This window comes from Nomia melanderi, chromosome 1 (genome assembly GCF_051020985.1).
Source record: "Nomia melanderi isolate GNS246 chromosome 1, iyNomMela1, whole genome shotgun sequence".
Taxonomy (NCBI): Eukaryota; Metazoa; Arthropoda; class Insecta; order Hymenoptera; family Halictidae; genus Nomia; species Nomia melanderi.
The window spans coordinates 33,111,018-33,131,028 of NC_134999.1; the positions used below are offsets into that span (position 1 = coordinate 33,111,018).

General features: G+C 38.4%; 1 protein-coding gene across 2 annotated transcripts in view; it reads left to right on the forward strand.

Annotated features, from left to right (window-relative positions):
* Glurb (metabotropic glutamate receptor B) overlaps positions 1 to 20,011 on the forward strand; it is a 272,556-nt gene that overhangs the window by 50,042 nt on the left and 202,503 nt on the right. Inside the window, exon 2 of one of the 2 annotated variants that reach the window (XM_031988489.2) lies at positions 6,673 to 8,351. The exons of the other annotated variant lie outside the window; for it this stretch is intronic. Coding sequence (XP_031844349.2) covers positions 6,947 to 8,351 — 1,405 coding nt within the window. The 5' untranslated portion in view covers positions 6,673 to 6,946. The remainder of the gene's footprint in view (positions 1 to 6,672; positions 8,352 to 20,011) is intronic. 2 annotated transcript variants of the gene reach the window in all.

A 20,011-nucleotide genomic window follows, 5' to 3' on the forward strand; every position in this document is an offset into this window, starting at 1 on the left:
TGTTGATACCTTGAACGTTCATTTTATTTTTACGCGAGTTCGTCGCGCGTTAATGAGACGACGCGATTCGTAGACATCGCGGTGAACAGTTCGCCCGGCGAAAATTCACGTCGCGAGGGATGCTGCGGCCGAAGTGAAAGCGTCGAGGTACGAAGAGCAATTAATTGCGTCGAGCATACGCAAGTTTCGGTCCGCGGGATTCATTAATTAAAAATTTAATCACCGGATAAACGCGGCCGGGAGAGCGAGCCGCGATATTACCGCGAGTAATTAACAGTCCTTTGAAGCCTCTAGAGAAATCGCCGGTCTGTAACGTACGATGGCCCGGGCTGGAGTTGAAAAACGCTCGGCAACATAGCTCATTAAGCCACGCAAACGTAACCGCGGACGAGAAAGTAGATCTCGGTGTTCAACTTCCGTGGATTGCATCGCGTTTTAATCGGTCAGTTAATTTTCCAGGAGAAACATTCGAGAGCTCGTTTGATAAAAAATCGTTTGCATATAATAACTGTAATTCGTTCGACTATGTCTGATTATTCGTGGGATATTCTACTTGCGATTCGAGTTTTGTGAGTTTTGGAATCAGATTCGTTGCAAAAAAGAGGAAATTGTGGATATAAACGTTGTGATTATTGAATGTACGAAGGTTTATCAGTGTGCAATTCATTTCTGAAATCATTTTCCTGAGTTTTAGGAATTGTGAGGGATATTAGTTTTGAGAGTTAGTTTAAGAATATTAGGTTTAGTGTGAATATTGTATTAATTATTGAAGTGGTGGACGTGTCATTTGTAAATGACAGTATGAAGTAAGGTGTCTGACTAGTACAGAAGCATTCTACTCTGAGCTCCATAAGTCGTGAATAAGTATACGTGAAATATTTTAATTAGGAATATTAAAGGATCACTGTGCAATATCACTGTCATAAGACTTTCTTTTCACTATCGAAAAGATCTGCATTTTATTCACATTTACAAGTCACGTTTCATTATGTTAAGTATCTCAGACGAAGTTTTTCATTTATATTCTACATACTTTGTCAAAGATCATTTCAATTCATTCGACAACTCGTACAATGTCGAATCAATAGAAGGACGCTTCACTTTGCGAGACGTCACGCAACACTGGGCAAAGTGCCTCGTCGGTACACCGATACTCAACTTAAATGCTGTACGCAATCAGAGTAGATTTGTTAGTCCGTAACCAGAACGACGATGTTACATTGATGACTACGGGACAGTGAGCAACAGCTGGGACTGGCTGTCGAGTGCAAACCCATTCTACTTAATTATCGCATCTAATCAATCTACACCGGACAGCATCTGCCCACAATGGAAGCATTCTACCTAACGAGAACGTGTAATGACGGCACGGTCGACTGTGTCTGACGATTGCAAGGATACTCTACTTAACGATTAGCTTCGAGCCATCTGCGGTGTCCGATCTACTTTTTCATTTGACTGGAACCGAATCTTTATTAATAAAATTCAAACTCAAACTGAATGAAATCTGCAACAAAATTTTATTCTAATAACAATTACAATTCGATGAACTTCCACTTTGAAACACGTTCCCACGCAGTCTCCATTTTTCGAATTTACTAGAAAAACGAAATGAAGGGAGGAACTTTCTATACATGACTACATGTGGAATCTGTTCCGACGCAGCCAAATCGCCAGCAGCACAAAAAGGAAAACAGCACAAGCTGTTTGCGAAAGAACTAGGAAAAAGCTCGTCATTCATTGTAAACTGGTTCTTTTTCTTGCATTGGAAATATATATGAACATCCACTTGCATTTATTTGTAATCATAATGGAAGCGTGCTTTAAGCAAGCACAGTTTAGTAATGACACAAGTCGGTGGATAGGATACTTTAGGAAACACACTTTGCGTTTATTAGAAGCATTTTCCATTCTTATTTCTGGAACGTATGAAAAGTACAGAATAACTTTCTTTCGCTCATTCCCGAATCCATTGAAGTCTAGCTTAATTAAATGGGCAACGAGGGAAATTTGCGAAATGAAATTGCTCTTTCTATGCGGGAATTGGTTGCCGTGAACTGTGAACTGTGACTGATTGATGCAAAAGTACTTCGCATAATGCGTTGAATTTAATGGAAAGCCCGGCTGAATGGTTCTCTGTGAAAATGGGATGGGCAGACAAATAACATCGATAGAGATTAACCAGAAAGCATCATATCTGAATATCTATTTTCATTATACACACGAATATAATGTATAATCATTCTAAAAATTCAGATAACGTTAATATCTATTTGAACGTCGTAGATATAGTATATCTTCCGTCTCTTGTCTGATCAATACGAGTAGATTCTACTTGGATTATATTTTTATCCAAGAACGTGGAATGGTTTATTCTTGTACATAGTAATATCTAAAAATTTAATTCAATAATGTATAGGTGAAGTTTTCTCGTATGCCTGATATCTTTGAACTATTCTACTGAATTATTCAGCATAATATATAGGACCGTGTGTGAACGAAATAACTTTGAACCAAATGTAAGAAGTCTTCTAACACTGTCTGATTAATGCAACCATTTTCTACTTAATCACGGCTCCATTCAGGAAGATCGATATAACTAGATTTCTCACACGAAGGGATTGCAAATCTGAGCATCCTATGAAGCAGTCTAACTAGAAACTCCTGATTATGGCAATCCAAGCAAAGTCTGATGGATTCAGGAACATTTCATCTAATCACATTTCCTACGACAGAAGTAGGTGCATTCAGTTTTAGTCGCATGAATCTAAATCGATTTCAGTCAAGTACCAAAGAAGTTTAGTCGTAGGAGAGAAGATTCAATGCCCTACATTTGTCTGATCAAGTTAAGAATAAACTACTTAGAAGATATAGTAGGTTGTGTAACAAAACAATCTCTGCTTTTAATATTTAATATCTATTAAATTTTTAGTAACTAATCTTAATGGGCACGTGAAACATAATATCCTTGTCTGACCAGTTCAGGGATCTTCTACTTCACCGAATTCCTCATCACAAAAAAACAAATCTTCCTTTTCATAGACAACGTATACATCGGACGATATGGAATATAACCTACGATATAATTAATATAACTTAAATGTCTGACCAACCAAATCTACTGAGTCACCAATTATTGTCATCAAACTGTCAGTTAAATTTATTAAAATTCAATTTTCACATGCGTTCGATCGGTACACAGGGTGTAATGAGATTCCATTGGGAATACTGGTAACTCAGTAGAATCGCCCTGTTTGGTCAGACAACGTGAAAATTCGATGCCACCGTATTACTTTATACAATTCAAACATCCTACTCACCAAAAACAATATAACTTCCAGAGATCGAACAAGAAACGCATTTCTACAGTAACGAACACGCTCATTACCATAGACACAGACATTACCTTTTATACTCCTAGTTACAGATAAATTAACACGTTGAACACCATAGGGGTCACCGGTGACCCACAGCCAAATTACTGCAATTCCTCAATTAAACGATGATTATTTTCAAACATCTCTATATTATAAATAATGTTACCAAATGACACTCAGCAAAACAAACCTGCGATAACAATGCAATGCAATAAATTTAACACTGTACCTTTCTTATCTATATTCATTAAAACCGTGCGACATTCGATGTGTTAACATATTCCCCAATTTACAACATAACACCAACACTGTCAAATTATACACTGTCATAATAAGCTCGTATGTTCATCAACATCACACGACCAGCTCAATTTATAAAAACCACCACTCAGTGTCAACCGTTCACGACCCACAAATAATTACCTCGCCGCTCAGGAGAACCCTCCAACACAGAAACACTGAAACCGCAGCCGCAGTCAAGGTACCATACCCCGCTAGAACGTGATCGATCCGGTAACTTCCCGACCAGTTTTCAACCGGAAGGTATCCGCGCGAACGTAGTTTCGCTATGACGGAGCGCAACAGGTAACAACCGGGGACATGTTCGCTGGTAGCGCTCGTTATGGTGGCAGGTCACGGCTGTCAGATTCCAGGGGGGAAAAAAATGCGCCGCCCTGTACGAAAATACGTAGCCAATAAAGTACGTACGCGTTACGTAGACGGCCCCCGCGAAAGGAGACGAGCGCGCGCGGCGAGAGAAGTTGGCTCCGGGAACGCAACAGGTTACGGGCTCGTAACAAATTGCCGCGGCGTGCAACGGCCAACGAAACACGCCGGCGAACACCGTGTTCTGGCGAGATTCCGCGCCGAAGACACGGCACGGGAAGATCAAGTGGATGACCTCGTGTTTTTAATTAGCCGGGCAAGGGTTATCGATGTAGAGTCTAGTGCCAATGCTGCGATAGCGAACGAGCGAACGTTTTAGTGATTAGGAACGTAGCAATGTGTAGTTTGGTAGTTGAATGTTATTGATTGGGGTAGTTTTATAGGGTTTTGAGAAGGGGATGATTTTTTTTTTAATTAATTGGATAAGGATTATCGATGTAGAGTCTGCCAATGTTACCACAGTTTTAGCATTTTAAGGATTAGAAATGTAGCAATGTGTAGTTTCGTAGTTGAGTGTTATTGATTGGGGATGGTTTTATAGATTTTCGAGAAGGGGATGATTTTTTTTTAATTAGTTAGATGAGGGTTATCAATATAGAATCTACCAACGTTGTCAAAGTTTTAATATTCGAATGATTAGGAAAGTATCAATATGTACTTTAGTAATTGAAATTTATTGACTGAGCATAAATTCCTAGGTTTTCAATTAATTGGGTACGGAATATTGCTGTAGAATTTCCCTCAAACGCTAAAATAATGATTCCACATTTATCATGTTTACTATTCTTTCACGGTAACCAGACATTTATTATTATGTTTTCAAAAGAAACCACGAATAAAACTATTAACGTCTAATATATTGAAATTCTTCTGCGGTGCCGTGTTGGCGCGTTTGGAGAAGTTCGATCGTGAGCCAAGATTATCCAATCATTCCGCGTTCCGAGATAGGCTCGCGCCGCTTTCGTGCCCATTGTAATCGACGCGCTTTGATCTCGCCGGCTCCCGGCGCGGGGAAATCGTCAATGGATCGTCGGATTATTCGAGGAACGCCGTTTGTTTTAAAAGCAAGTCGTTTGTCGAAGGAAATTGAAAAGAGGAGGCGTTGTTTGGTTTCGAAGTTGTGGATTCTTGAAATAATTTAGACTTTCACGGGGATATTTGCGAGGACTGGAATTTAAGAGAATGACTTTCCTTCTGGGAAGGATAATTTCCACTAAACATAATACAAACAGTATTTCATTATATTCGGTAGCTGTCCCAGACACAATCGAGAACAGAGTTCATCGTAACACCTTCGAGCTCTCTATTAAACTCACTTTAACTTTTCACCTTTAATTCCGAAATTATAGGCGAAAAATTCGCGTACCACTGGGTCAGTTGAATGGAAGCACGATGAATAGACAACCTCGACATAACTGTGACATTATAAAACAATTCCGTGGAAAAAGTTGGAGACTCAAGTAGGCAACAGTTCCTAACGCTTCACAATAACACTCGCAGAACAGGCTCGTTATTAATTTCGAACAAAACTCACTTCGCTGGGAACACTGCCGATGAAACTGCGAACTGACATTTCTCGGAAATAACATTTAACTTTGACCCTTCGCTATAATCGTTACTCGAGTCGTTTAGTATGCTCTTGTCGCGTTAAAAATCCCTCCAAAGTGTAAAATAACAATTAATAACTAAGTACCCAAGAATTATAAAATATAATCTCTGCCCAATAAAATAGCAGAACTACCATTCAATCATCATCCAGCTTATCCAACCCTCAATTAATGGAACGTAGTAATGTGTACTTTGGGAATTGAATGTTATTGATTGGGGCTGGTTTTATAGGGTTTCGAGAAGGGGATGATTTCGTGTTTTCAATTAGTTACGTTGCCAAAGTTTCAACATTTTAATGATCAGGAAAATAGCAATATGTACTTTGGTAATTGAATATTACTGACTGGGGGTGGTTTTCAATTAGTTGGATAAGAGTTATCGATATTGAATCTATCAGCGTTATTAAAGTGTTTAAATTTTAATCATTAGGAAAGACTGGAGACGGTTTTAAATTAATTGAGTAACAATTATCGACACAGAGTCTACCAACGTTGCCAAAGTTTCAACATTTCAATGATTTGCAACAGCAACGTATACTCGGCTAATTGAATGTTATTGATTCAGGATAGTTTTATACGTCTTACATCTTAACACGTTGAGTGCCATGGGGGTCACCGGTGACCTCAACCAAATCGAATTACTATAATCCATTCAATAAAACGATGACTATTTGAAAACCTTCTTAAAAGTAACACAACTTAACGCACTGACATTCAGCAATTCAAATGTTACATTATTTTCATGTTCCGTATTTGTCTCGGCAAAATCGCGCGTCAGTGAACGCGTTAATGTCCCCATCCTCGCGAACGAAAAACCCCCGAAACATCTCTAAATTGCCTTCCCGTTGAAAAGAGGCCAATCCGAATACTCGGATCCGACAAATCTCCGCAGCCCTCGAAATCCGGCACGGAGTGCATCCGCGTGATCTATCACACGATTCCTCGTGGACCGAACAATTACGTCGCGCCAGTGAGCCAGTGCCCGCCAAAAGGACCGGTTTAACCTGGCGATCAATATTCAGTCCGCAGAAAAATAAAATCCCGGGCGTCGCAAACAGAATCCACGATACGGTGTCCCCGAAACCGACGCGACGTAGGCAATTCGGCAGGGCCGCAATGCGACGGGGCGAGGGCAGGAGAGCCAGCGGCAGCGGGCCGGTCCCGCGGAATCCGGACCCGGAATGACGGCATTAAATCGACTGCGTTAGCTCCCGGTGCTCGGGTACCGTAACGAGGCTCGCGGCTGTGGCAGCGTCATCGGGTAACCGCAACGTAAACGGCCACGGCGATGAAGTCATGAAGCTTCTGTTGCTCGCGCTGCTCGGCCTGCTGTGCTCGGCCGATCGCGAGCCGAGGGACAAATGGCAGCCACCTAACATCACCAGGCACCAACGTCACAATGGGGATTCGTTAAGCTCGGTCAAGGAGCAATTAGATTTTCACAGGACATTGCAGAAGTTTCAGCCGTACGCGGGCAGCCAGCAAGATCGTCAGCTAAGGGACAAGCTGGGGCCTGACATCGCTAAAGATCAGTATAATGAGGATTCATCAAGATCAGTGGAGGAGTCGGATGTCTACGGGACTTCACGGAAGTTTGAGTCGTATGCAGTCAATGAAGATCGTGTGTTACGAGGCAAATGGCTGGGGCCTGACATCAATAAAGATCAGTATAGCAGTGAGGATTCGTCGGGAATAGTCGAGGAACAATTGAATTTCCAGAGGACTTTGCAAAAGTTTGAGCCGTATGCTGTCAATGAAGATCGTGTGTTAAGAGACAAGTGGCTAGGGCCTGACATCAATAAAGATCAGTATAATGAGGATTCATCAAGAATAGTCGAGGAACAATTGAATTTCCAGAGGACTTTGCAAAAGTTTGAGCCGTATGCTGTCAATGAAGATCGCGTGTTAAGAGACAAATGGCTAGGGCCTGACATCAATAAAGATCAGTATAATGAGGATCCGTCAAGATCAGTGGAGGAATCGGATGTCTACGGGACTTCACGTAAGTTTGAGCCATACGCAGTCAACGAAGATCGCGTGTTAACAGACAAATGGCCTAACATAGCTAAAGACTATAACGAGGAATCATCGAAGTCCATCAAGAAACAGTTGGATTTCCCGAGGTTCCTCCAGAAGTTTGAGCCGTTCGAGCAAGATGTCCGCGGGCCGACAGACAAATGGCTGGGCCCTAACGTCACTAAAGATCAGTACAGCAACGTGGAAGCATCGGACTCCGTCAAGAAACAGCCGGACTTCCCGAGGACATTTCAGAAGTTTGAGCCGTATATCGTGAACGGACAGGAGGCTGGCGATGATAGATCTCATTTATGGGTTCGCTCGAACCTCTTCCGGCTGGAGAACCCGGAAACTCATCACCCGATACGCCACGGCAGGCGTCAGTTCCGATCGATGGACCTGAACGCCAAGGAGCAGATCACCTGGCCCGTGAAGAAGGAAGCTGTTGTGGAGGGTGATCTCGTGCTGGGAGGATTGATGATGGTCCACGAGAGGGAGGACACGGTCACCTGCGGCCCGGTGATGCCGCAGGGCGGCGTGCAGGCGTTGGAGGCGATGCTTTACACCCTGGATAAGCTGAACGAAGGGGAGGGCATTGTGCCCGGCGTCAAGATTGGCGCGCACATCCTCGACGACTGCGATAAGGACACCTACGGCCTCGAGATGGCGGTGGATTTCATAAAGGGTGAGTAGCTAGGGGTTGGACATGCTTTTCAGCGGAATTTCGTGTAGTGTCGCTGGCAGGGGAGGGATTTAGGGATACAGTTCGCTTTCGGGGAGGAGGCTTGTAATTAACTTTGGATCTCGGCTGATGGGGATGATGATGTGTTTAATGAGGATTTTTTGCGAAGATTTATTGGATGCTTGGGTTCGCGGTTTAAGGCTGGAACTACCGAGCATTTAATGTGACTAAGACCTGTTTAAAAAGCATACTAATAGATTATTTCTAGTTTCATTAGAGATTCATTAAAATATTCATTGAAATTTATAAGTGATCTATATAAATATCATACCAATAGATTATTTCTAGTTTCATCACAAATTCATTATAATATTCAAGTGAAATTTATAAGTGATTTATATAAAAATCATACCAATAGATTATTTCTAGTTTCATTAGAAATTCATTATAATATTCATTGAAATTTATAAGTGATCTATGTAAAAATCATACCAATAGATTATTTCTAGTTTCATTAGAAGTTCATTATAGTATTGAAGTCAAATTTATAAGTGATCTATGTAAAAATCATACCAATAGATTATTTCTAGTTTCATTAGAAGTTCATTATAGTATTCAGGTCAAATTATTTATTTTCAAGATCATTATATGCAATGCTTTTAAGGTATCAATAACTGCAAAACAAGGAAACTGAAATAGTCATTCTGACCCATGTAGTTCTAATGTTAATTTCTCTCAGTTTTCGGATAGTAAGAATTTTAACACTAGAACTATCAAGTATTTAGTATTAATATAATCCCTATGAACATTCTAACAATAGATTATTTTCAGTTTCTTCAGACGTTCACTATAGTACTCAAGTGAAACTATTTTCAAAATCATTTCGAATATTCAAAGCTTTAAAGATATCAATAATTACTGAACAAAGAGATTGGAAGTCATTTTGCTACGGTAGTTCTAGTGTAAATCACGTTACATAATAATTAATTCAAGTACAAATTAATCTCAGAAAATCAGAAATTATATATTCAGAGTTCACTGTTGTAACTAATAATTAAAGGGAGAAAATAAAAGGCAAACATACGAAGTTAATAAATGACATGGTTGCACTAAATAAATGTTCATACAGTTCCACTAAAAAATGTTCTATCATTTGAAAGGAATTTCTCATGTTTCACATATTTCTTCTCCCGCTAAATGTGTATATTCTGCAACGTATCTATATAACACCGTTTCATTAAATTTGCTGCAGTATCCGTAATTCAGCAAATTCCATTCGATAAGATCCCACGTCCGCCCAGCCCCAACCGTATCCCGTGTCAGCGGGAATCAGGGCGTCGGTTCTTGCACCGTAATAGGGAAAAATACGCGACCAGGGTTGCAACATTAAGCAGCGTAACGATTTTCTTGAATCGTTAGCCCGGTCAGTTTTTTGCAGTCGCTCGCGACGATAAAGAACGAACGGGAAACGAGACGAGCGTACATAGCGTTCGCCTGCGACGCTGTCCCGCTAATTATCGTGGCCATTAGTGATTCGCAGTTCGGTTCGTGTCCACGCGCGAACACGCCCCTTGCCCGGACGAATCAAAAAAGTGATTCGGCGGACGTGGAAATGCGAGGGTGTCATTTTTCAACCCCCTCATTCGTCTACCCTCATTGTTTTTCGTAATGGAAGAACAGCTTTGAAAGGTGCTGGTCAAAGGCTGTAACTTGAGGAACAATAATAGATGTTGTAAATAATTAAATTGCAGTGTTAATATGTTGAAAAGTAAATTTGTAATTAAACATTATGAAGAGTGATAACGTTCATTTTTATTCTCATAATTTAATGATTTGTGTTTGCAACGTTTTAACGATAATTTAATTAATTATTTGTAACCACATTCCTTCGTGAGACTTACTTAAAAATTCGTTTATCAGAGAATTCCTTTGTTAACATTCAAATTACCGAGCAGTTAAATTGACTTTTCGAAGTTTCTCTCTAGAAACTTCGAGAGATCTATCGAGGCGTTAATTATAATTGAGTTCGAATATTGGTAAATCCATTTCTTTAATTAATTATCAGAGAAACATATATTGTCTTTGTAACACTAAAACTATCAAACAAGTTAAAATGATTCATACCTGATTTCCTCGTTTTGCAATTGTTAATAGGCTAACAATGATTCTTTAAGAAATTAGTTGGTCTCATGGACGAATTTAATTATAATTCAGTTCGCGTATTGATGAATCAATTTCTTTAATAATTTCTCTGAGAAACGTCTGTCATCTTTTTAATAATTGCAGAAAGGATCAGGAATGGGTAATTTTGACCTGTCTGGTAGTTTTAATGTTAATGGACATGAAATTGTCTGAATTATACAGTCTCATTCCACTTAATTAAGAGGTAATAGTGTCTACAATTAGTAGACACTTTAAACGCTTCTAATATTAATATATTTACAACGATATTACTGTAATTTATTTCATTTCTAAGGTTGCCTGACTTATGCTAGGATATACTACTTAACTCAATCAAAAATAAACATTTCCCTATGTTTTCTCATTAGAAAATAATTGAAACAGGGCCGTGATACACAGAAAGTAGTAATCTATGTGTGTGAAACGTAATATGATATAATTCGAATCGAAAATGAAACTCACTTAGCAGCAAGAAAACGACAAAAGATATCTACTCGTGCAAGGGTGCGCGCAGAAAAACGGGATACGGGGAACACCGTCGATCGATAAGCGCTTAACCTACAAACTACCGATGTAGCAAATTTGTGACGCGGCCGAAAACGGAAGTATTTAATAAATTAAACGGCTTTACGAAGCGATAAAAATCAGTAGCTCTGGCATGAGGTCGCTGGTCAATGAATGAGCGTCGTTAACATTTTATCTACCAGGGCTCTATAGAGACCCTTAAGTATCGAAGATTAAGGACCAAGTACCTTTTCATCTGCTTTCCAGTAGTCGTAGCAACTAAAATCAGGAAAATCTTCATTAACGATATAGCTACATTTTTATCTCTGCATGTAAATATTATTCAAGGGGAAATTAAATATTTTTATTAAATAAAACGAAAATAAGAATAATTATAATTCAGTTCCAAACACTAAAACTACTAGACTAGTCAACATAATCCATTCTTGGTGTTTTCTTTTTTCAATTACTAAAAAGATGAAGATAATGAAACGTTAAAGTATTAATTAATTCCCTAAGAAATTATTTAAAAAATTTAGAAGTCTCGGTAGATGCACTGTTATATTGCACAAAAATTTCAAAAAATCACTTCAACTGCCAGTTTCATTAAATAAGAAAAACGAAGAGTTAATTCTTCTGCATTCCTTGAATCACCCTCAACCCCCATTCACCCTTTTACTTTTGTACCAGTACCATCCATCAACCTCTTTCGATTGCACCGACTCGTTCAGATTAAAAACACTTTTCAATTTGAGATAAGTACGAAATCGAGCTGTCAGTGCGCCAGTTTCCGCCTCCTAAGTAATATTACAAACGCATAAATAAATCAGAAAGCCGCGGCGGGGTTGACGGTTAAATGGATAATGGATGTGCACCGAAGAAACCAACGGGACACAGAATCGTCAACGGCGGACGCGTCGCGATTAAAATCGACTGCTGAATGGGCACCGGAAATTCGATTAATGCGCACAAAGGACGGCTCGGAGCGACGGTGACGCGAAAATTGCTTATAGGCGACACGTAATCGCGCCTCGCGTGTCACCGGCATAAATTATTTGCAGACTTTCGCGAGGCTACCGACGACGCCAGCGCACGCCGGACACGTTATTATCGCGCGGGGGTTGATGAGCTGTAATAACGATGTCAAACCGACCGGCCACGCGACAATGGGTAATTATTTATGGGCCGGTTACTGGACGGGACATCGATTTATTTGCAACGACGCGAGATAATTTTCCGCCGAAAATTTTCCGATGAAATTGGGGTACCCGGGGGTGGGACTCATTGTCATCCTTGTTCATTTGCGAGCATTCACGGTTTTTGGTAAGTTCCGTTTGATTGTTGAATTGAATAATTCTAATGAGAGGAATATTGCTGCGTTTCGATTGGTATTGTATGGATAATTAATGGAGCGGTATTTAGTGTTTTATTCATTGTAATTTTTAAGTATTGCTTTGTGATTGTACTGTGTGGTGTTCTTATTTGTTGTTGTATTGTTTGGTTTATTATTGTATTCGTGAAACTGGATTGTGAAGATTGATATTAATATGAAGCAAGTGAACAGCATTATTCTATAATTGATTGTATATTTAGAAAGGGGTGATAAATTGGGGATGAAGGGATAAATTATGAATGTATAATAAAATTGTGTAGATTCGATGATTCATTCGTGATATAATCAGGTTTGAATATTCGCTGGTTACTCGTACCGTTTAACAGGAATTAGCTGGCGTGTCTGGCCATGACTGTCCCTTTCTACTTCGTGGAAATATTAGTGCACGCATGCCGGACTATTACGAATTCCAACGTGCAACGAAAACAGGTATAAAATTGAAAAGAAAAAGGGGGAAATATTCGTAAAATGAACAAGTTTAAAATTTGTTAATCATTGAGATCGCAAATTATTCGTGATAAAGATACTTGGTAACATTACGTTTCAAGAAAATAATTTCCACAATATAGTATATTAATATATAAACTTACAAAAAAGAGGAAAAATATTGACAAAATAACCAAGTACAAAACTAGTTAATCATTAAAATCATAAATTATTCACGACCAAGATGACCAATAACATTATATTTCAAGAAAATAATTTCCATAATATATAAAATTACAGAAAATAAGGGAAAATATTCATAAAACAACCAAGTATAAAATTTGTTAATCATTAAAACACTAAATTACTCGTGACAAAAATAATTAATACCATTACGTTTCAAGAAAATAATTTTCAAGATATAATATATTAATATATAAACTTACAAAAACAGGAAAAATATTTATAAAATAACCAACTAAAATTTCGTAATCATTAAAATACTAAACTATTCGGGACCAAGATAATTAATAATATTACGTTCCAAGAGAATAATTTCCATAATATAGCACATTAATATCTGAAAATATTCGCGATTTGGTAATAATTTCACGGCATACGATTCAGTGCACCGAGCTTTAAAGGATAACATCGTCGTCGGTGAGATTCCGACGGCGATGGGATTTGTATGAGCCTAGGTGGTGTGAAATAACGTTCGACCCGAGCGAACGCGCGTCTTGGGAGAATCGGACGGGCCGATACGATCCAACAATAAAATTACGGTTTCTTGTCTCGTTGTATCGTAAAAACGAACGTGGTCCGTCATATGAATATTCCGGCGCAGTCGTAGCCGTTACTCTTGGCATGCTGGCCAAATTACTTTACCGCAGATGTTGAATATTTAAGCAGAGCTTTTGTGCCCGGCGGTCTGCAAGGTTTTCTTTAAAATTCTTTGGCGCGCTGGAATTTAAATAAAAATTTAAACGTTTCCTTTCACCGACTCGGGGACGGACGATTTCGCCCACGGGCTCGTAACTCTTGAGCAGCTTTTGAAAAATTAAACTGATCCGTCATGTCTCCAGGCAAATTGTAACCATCGCTGCGCGATACCTTTCAGACCGCGCGGACGTGACTACAGAAAATTTATTCGAAATACCTTCGTGAAAGAGAAATCTGTAGATATAAGAATTTTGTTTAGGTTTGTTGCGAGGAATATTATTAGTAGTAGGAGTATTGTATTATTATATTATTAGAAGTGGTATTATTATATTATTAAATTATTAGTGGTAGTATTGCATTATAATACAATTCAATTATTAGTAGTAGTATTGTATTATTATATTATTAGTAGTAGTATTATTATATTATTAAATTATTAGTGGTAGTATTGTATTATAATACAATTCAATTATTAGCAGTAGTACTGTATTATTATATTATTTTATTATTAATAGTAATATTGTTATATTATTACTATTATATTATTATATTATTAACAGTAGTATTATGATATTATTAAATTATTAGTAGTATTATTTATTATTATATAATTCAATTATTAGTAGTAGTATTATTATATTATTAATAGTAATATTGTTATATTATTATTATTATATCATTCTACCATTAGTGACATTATCAGTAATACACAAAATTTTAACACAATGATTTACATTATTCGCTACTTTGTTTTCGACATTCTAAACGTAATTATAATTACCAAGTCAGATATTATTTACTTTGTACATATTCGATTGGAAATTATTAATATTATTAAGCTTGTTTAAACAAATCATGAAACACGAGTCAAATAAACATCAATTTTGTTGATTTAATTAATAAATTCTCGACAGGAATACGCTACGTAAATATTATAATCCGCATTATCCTGTGATATTTGTTTTCACTGTCCCTCCGTCTACAAGACGGTACGGCGTCGTTATTATTTCAACGACGCGGATCAAGCTTCCGACCGGAGCTCCGCAAACAATAACAAAATTTCCGATTTAATACCGTTATCCGGTCAAATAAACATGGAACGGAGAAACGGCCGCGGTGTTTTGCTTCGATATCTTGATACTCGGCCGCGGATATTGAGTTCCGTGATTCCGAAAACATTGTCGCCGAAATTCAACGTTTCGTACGCGCAGAAGAAAACAACTTCACCGTCCAAATCTCCAAAGTCTACTCAGCTTTATCAACAAAAGAAAAGAATTATAACAGAAATTTATGAAATTCCACATTAACATTAACCGTGCCGTTTTTCAAGTCAAATAAATCGCTGCAAAATGAAGCTAACTTTTGAACTGAATTTTTTCATGAAATAGAAACAAAGGAAAACCGGTTAACGCGTTACGTGACGGTCACCGATGACCGACGCTTCTGAATTCCTTGAAAAAATTACAATACGTAAGATGAGCGCTGTCAATAAAAAATATTTAACTCATTCGTGTTCAGTTGCAAATAAATTCTTATCGCTCCTTATATACTATAATTGAACTATTTACTCCCAACCTTCAGCATTACACGCAGAATCAATTGCGCCAGCAACTACTGAAATTGCAAATACAGCGAAGTAACGCCATTCCACGACCTCGCGTGACCAAACCAAAAAAAAACAAAGGAGGATAAAGGAAAAAGTTACTCGATCTTATTCCCGAACCTCGTTCAAAGCACGAACCGCAATTTTTCCGCGTCGAGCGTAATGCCTCGAGACACCTAACGTCGTTTTCGTTTTTTTCCCGCGTCGCGCCGCATATCGAGGACATTAATAGAGTCTTTGATGGGAATATCAGTTACCGGCGCGAAAGTTTCTCGCGGAGGAACGTTATAAGGCTTCCAAGGAATTTCGATATTGAAATAAGCCGAGGATCCTCGACCGCGGGAACGTTTTAAATCAGAGACGTTTCACTATTGCACCTTTCGATACTTCATCAAGGAACGGTTCCGCTTAATCGCCTTCGGCAAACAGTGGCAAGAGGATTTCACCTTTCGCGAGTTCTCGGTTTTAATCTCCTTCGATTCGTTGCTTTGGAGAGGAGTTCATAGTAGAACCACCGGGCAAAATGATTGGCTTCGGTTCTTTTATTTCGTAATTATTGGTATCTTTAAAACATTGGATATTTGAAGTGATTTTGGAAGAAGTTTCACTTGAATGGTATAATGAATGTTTAAAGAAACTAGTTTATTGCTGGATTTTTTTATAGGATTCCATAGCAATCGTATTAAATCAAGATACGTAGTGTCAAGATACTTTTGGAATTTTTTAATTCAAATTATTTTCCGAATTTAGTCGTATATTCTCAATTGCCTTTTCAGCTTTTTCAGTAACGATTATGAAATTATAGGAAACGTCCAAAATTCAATTGAGGAAAATGATTGAACTGGGAAAATAATTTTAATGAAATTGTCAGTGTCTTTTGAAACCTTTAGTAGAAATACTGTTAAGTGCTTGATATTTTATTGTTAAATCCTCTACGTATATTGAAATATTTGTGATAGATAATTATAGACACAATGGTTCGAGAGATTGCTATATTAATAAATTATTACTGTATTTCTGTAAGTATATAATTATTGTAATCGAATTCGATAATGTTGTATAGTATAAAACGAAATAATAATCTTAGAATATTGTTTAATTTATTTTGATTTAAATTCATCTGAGTTTTGTCGTTTTGCTAAATAATAGTGCACTAATGTTGACTTTATAAGGTACTTAAAATCACATCATAATGAATGAATATGTGAATTATAATTTTATACGTTTCCATAATTCATAAGAGTATTAACAATACAAGTAATTGGACGTACGCCAGCTGAATATTCGAAAAAGTTCACCCTGTAAGAGCACGCGAACGTTCCATAGGCACACGGTCACGCGTTCGCCCCCGGAACATTGAAAAATATATATTAAAGCAGTCAAAGCGATGCACACTGTTCTGGGCTCTTTGCCGCGGTGCAATCAGTTAACATTATTACCAACATTCCTTTCCCTTTCATCGCTTCCAATTGTAAAGGAATTCTCTGCTGCAAAAATGAGCATTCCCACGTGTAGAGAAAGCCATGCTCCATAAAGGAGAAGCATAAAAAATAATAACCAACAAATGAAAGGTAAATATAAAAAAAAAATAGAAACAAACGAATGGAAATAAATAAAAGGAAAGATAAAACGAACGAAAGCTGTTCTTGAAAAAACCGAACGTCCCATCGCTGTTCCGCGTACAATTAGAAAAATTCATTTAACTAAAATAATAAAAACAGGTCAATCGGTGTGTACACCGAACTCTGCCCCTGGACGTGGACAGTATTGATTTTCTTTCCAAATAATTACCAGGAACAAAATCCATCAGAACTGTAATGAAAAACACGCGAGCGTGTTGCATCCCATTTCCATTCCCATTCGAATGATAAACAAATACGAGGGCAGAGGAAATTATTGTTTGTCTCTGTCCAGCGAAGGGTTGAATGCAGATGAACTTCTTCGCAGGGCTCAGAAAGGGCACGTGTATTATTTAACGTGGACGAGGTCCATCTAACCTTTGCCGAGCACAATGTATTCAAGTTGCGTTGCTTTTGTAGGACAATGGAAACTTTCGAGCAAAGCATTGTTCCGCTGTAACCGGAATTTGTGTTAAATGTATTATATAATAATACTCTCGAACGAATGCATTGAAATATTCTATGACGTTGCGGTTCTAAAAGGAACGACTAATGTCTGAGAATAATGTACACTTTTTCCATTGTCCGATCATTACAGGGTTATTCTACTCGGTGAATTAATTTGAGACATTTCACGAGGATATTCGAACAAATGGATCGAACGTGATGTTCCCTGCAAAATAATTCGAGGAAAGAAAATATTAACGAAGATTCAAATTTATGGCCATAAAAAAAGCACGCCTTCTACAATGGGTGACTAATGTCAGCAGTTCTACCGATCCTTTCCCGTTCCACTAGTGACGAATAGTCTCATTAGGAAGTGTCTATAGAATTCAACCATAAATTCCGTTGAAGACTGTCCTGCCATTCTACCCTTTTACGCGAGCGTACATTCTCATTTGTTCGAACATACACTGACGTAATTGTTTGGAACGCTTCACATTGACTGAACGAGTAGTTCAACCGGTCTAATGTAATGTCTGACTTTTTCATGGTTATTCTACTTCGGACATTGAATTCAGAAAGCTACTTGGAGAAACTGCAAGGGCATAATTAAATGAAGTGTCGGTTCCTCGAGGAAACTGAGCTGTAATATCATATACGAGCTCTCAAAGAGAATTGAAGGAACGTTCAAATTTATTGCTCTGAAATAAAATACCTTCCCCGTCGTCCGACCAATAAAGGAGAATTCTACTTACTCTTCTTATTACTACTGACATACCTACGAATCTTTTTATTAAGAAATTTCTCTGTATCATCGAATGAAAGATCATATCACGAACCGTCGAGTACAATACTTTTCCAAAAATCCGATCGCCACTATTTGTTTACAAAAATAAGTTTGTTGAGCCGTCACGGCTTATTTCTCTTGAATCCAAATTAAATATTATCCTTCTGTTATCATTTATTATACTTCAGAGTAAACATAAACACAGTTATCTAGAATTTTTCTCTTTTCCTAATAAATTCTTAATGAGTTGTATCAAAGTAGTTGTTGTTGAGCCGTCACGGCTTAACAGAGTCGACACATGCAGAGACTTAAGCTCTTTACAGCACGGGGCAGAAAACGGCTCTTATCGTTCAGTATTTTAACGGCACATCGCTGCGATATTCATTGGCCTTTTGAAATCAAATTCTAAAACCTTCCTTTCACCCGCATGTGGCAGCCAGTGAAGGGTTGTAAATGCATATTTCTGAAGGGCGACCAAATGGTATCCTAAGGACACTCGGTACCTGGGGTTTGCCTGGAAGAAATTTGCATCCAAGCTAAACACATAGTCTCTGCATGTCTTAGGTAGCAGCCCACCCTCGTTGGACTAGGCGCGCCAAGGGCGCAGCGACGGTGGGGACAATTCGTTTCGAAAGCCCCTGATTGGGACTTGTCAATTTTGGCGATAACCAATCAGGGTGTTTTCTTAAATCTCGGAGCTGACGATCTGACTCGCAGATCGCCATCGAAACAGACAACTCAAAACTTTCGAACGATACACATCATACAAGCGCGTCTTAGTGTTCAAACATAATTGTACACACAAAAATACAGTCCACTCACGAAGAAGCAAGCGGTTTCATTTAATCAGCTCCAAGGACGCTGCTGTGAACACCCAACAAAGTTTAATTATTATTAACCAAACACGAGAACTGTGGTGATACTATCTACAACCGTTCGGTTTATCCGAGAAAAGAAACATTCATTTGCATTCACTGCTCAAACATTCCTTTCCCTGTCTGACCGATGCAAGTCCAATCTACTTAATCCCAGCCCCCCATCGCAACAAGCAGTCCTCTTAAAATCTTTCCGTAACACTCAGGGCACAACTAAAACTGCCACTAAAACCGACTTTAACAGTCAGGACGCAGTAAACCTGTCTAATCCAGCCCACGAATAATTGCGAAAATTGTTTTCTACGTTCCGCGGGGATCACGTTTCTGCCGGGGCCGGCCGCCATCGCGCTCGGTTTACGGCTCGCGATAAGAATACTCGGAGACAATGAAATATTATGGAACTGTGCAAGTGCGGCCTGAATTTATAAACGTCCGCGGCGCCTAATGTTGATCGGTCATCGATAGCTGCTCGCGGACGATAATTTCATTTTTCTTATTGCCCTATTCTACGGTACAACCTCGCCCGTTGCACGTTAATTCAGCGGAATCACTTATTGAACTCAGACGATCCTCATCGTGATTCATAAAACACTTGCCACGAGATAAGTGAAATAAATTGAAGATGAACCCTCTGCACTCTAAAGATTTTCAATACCGTAACACTTTGCACTCGAAAATTGTTTCGCTGGATGTATTCCTCATTCTCTAATGAAATATCAATGATATGTTTTATAATTAATATTATTATAAATAATACAGAAATTAAGGGATGGAACTATACTACTTTAACGTTTCATGGATAATTACGTTAAGTGAAATTTAATATTGAACATCAAACTTTGTAATTTTCTCTCGAGTGCAAAGGGTTAATTCTTCTTTTGTATAGAGGAAC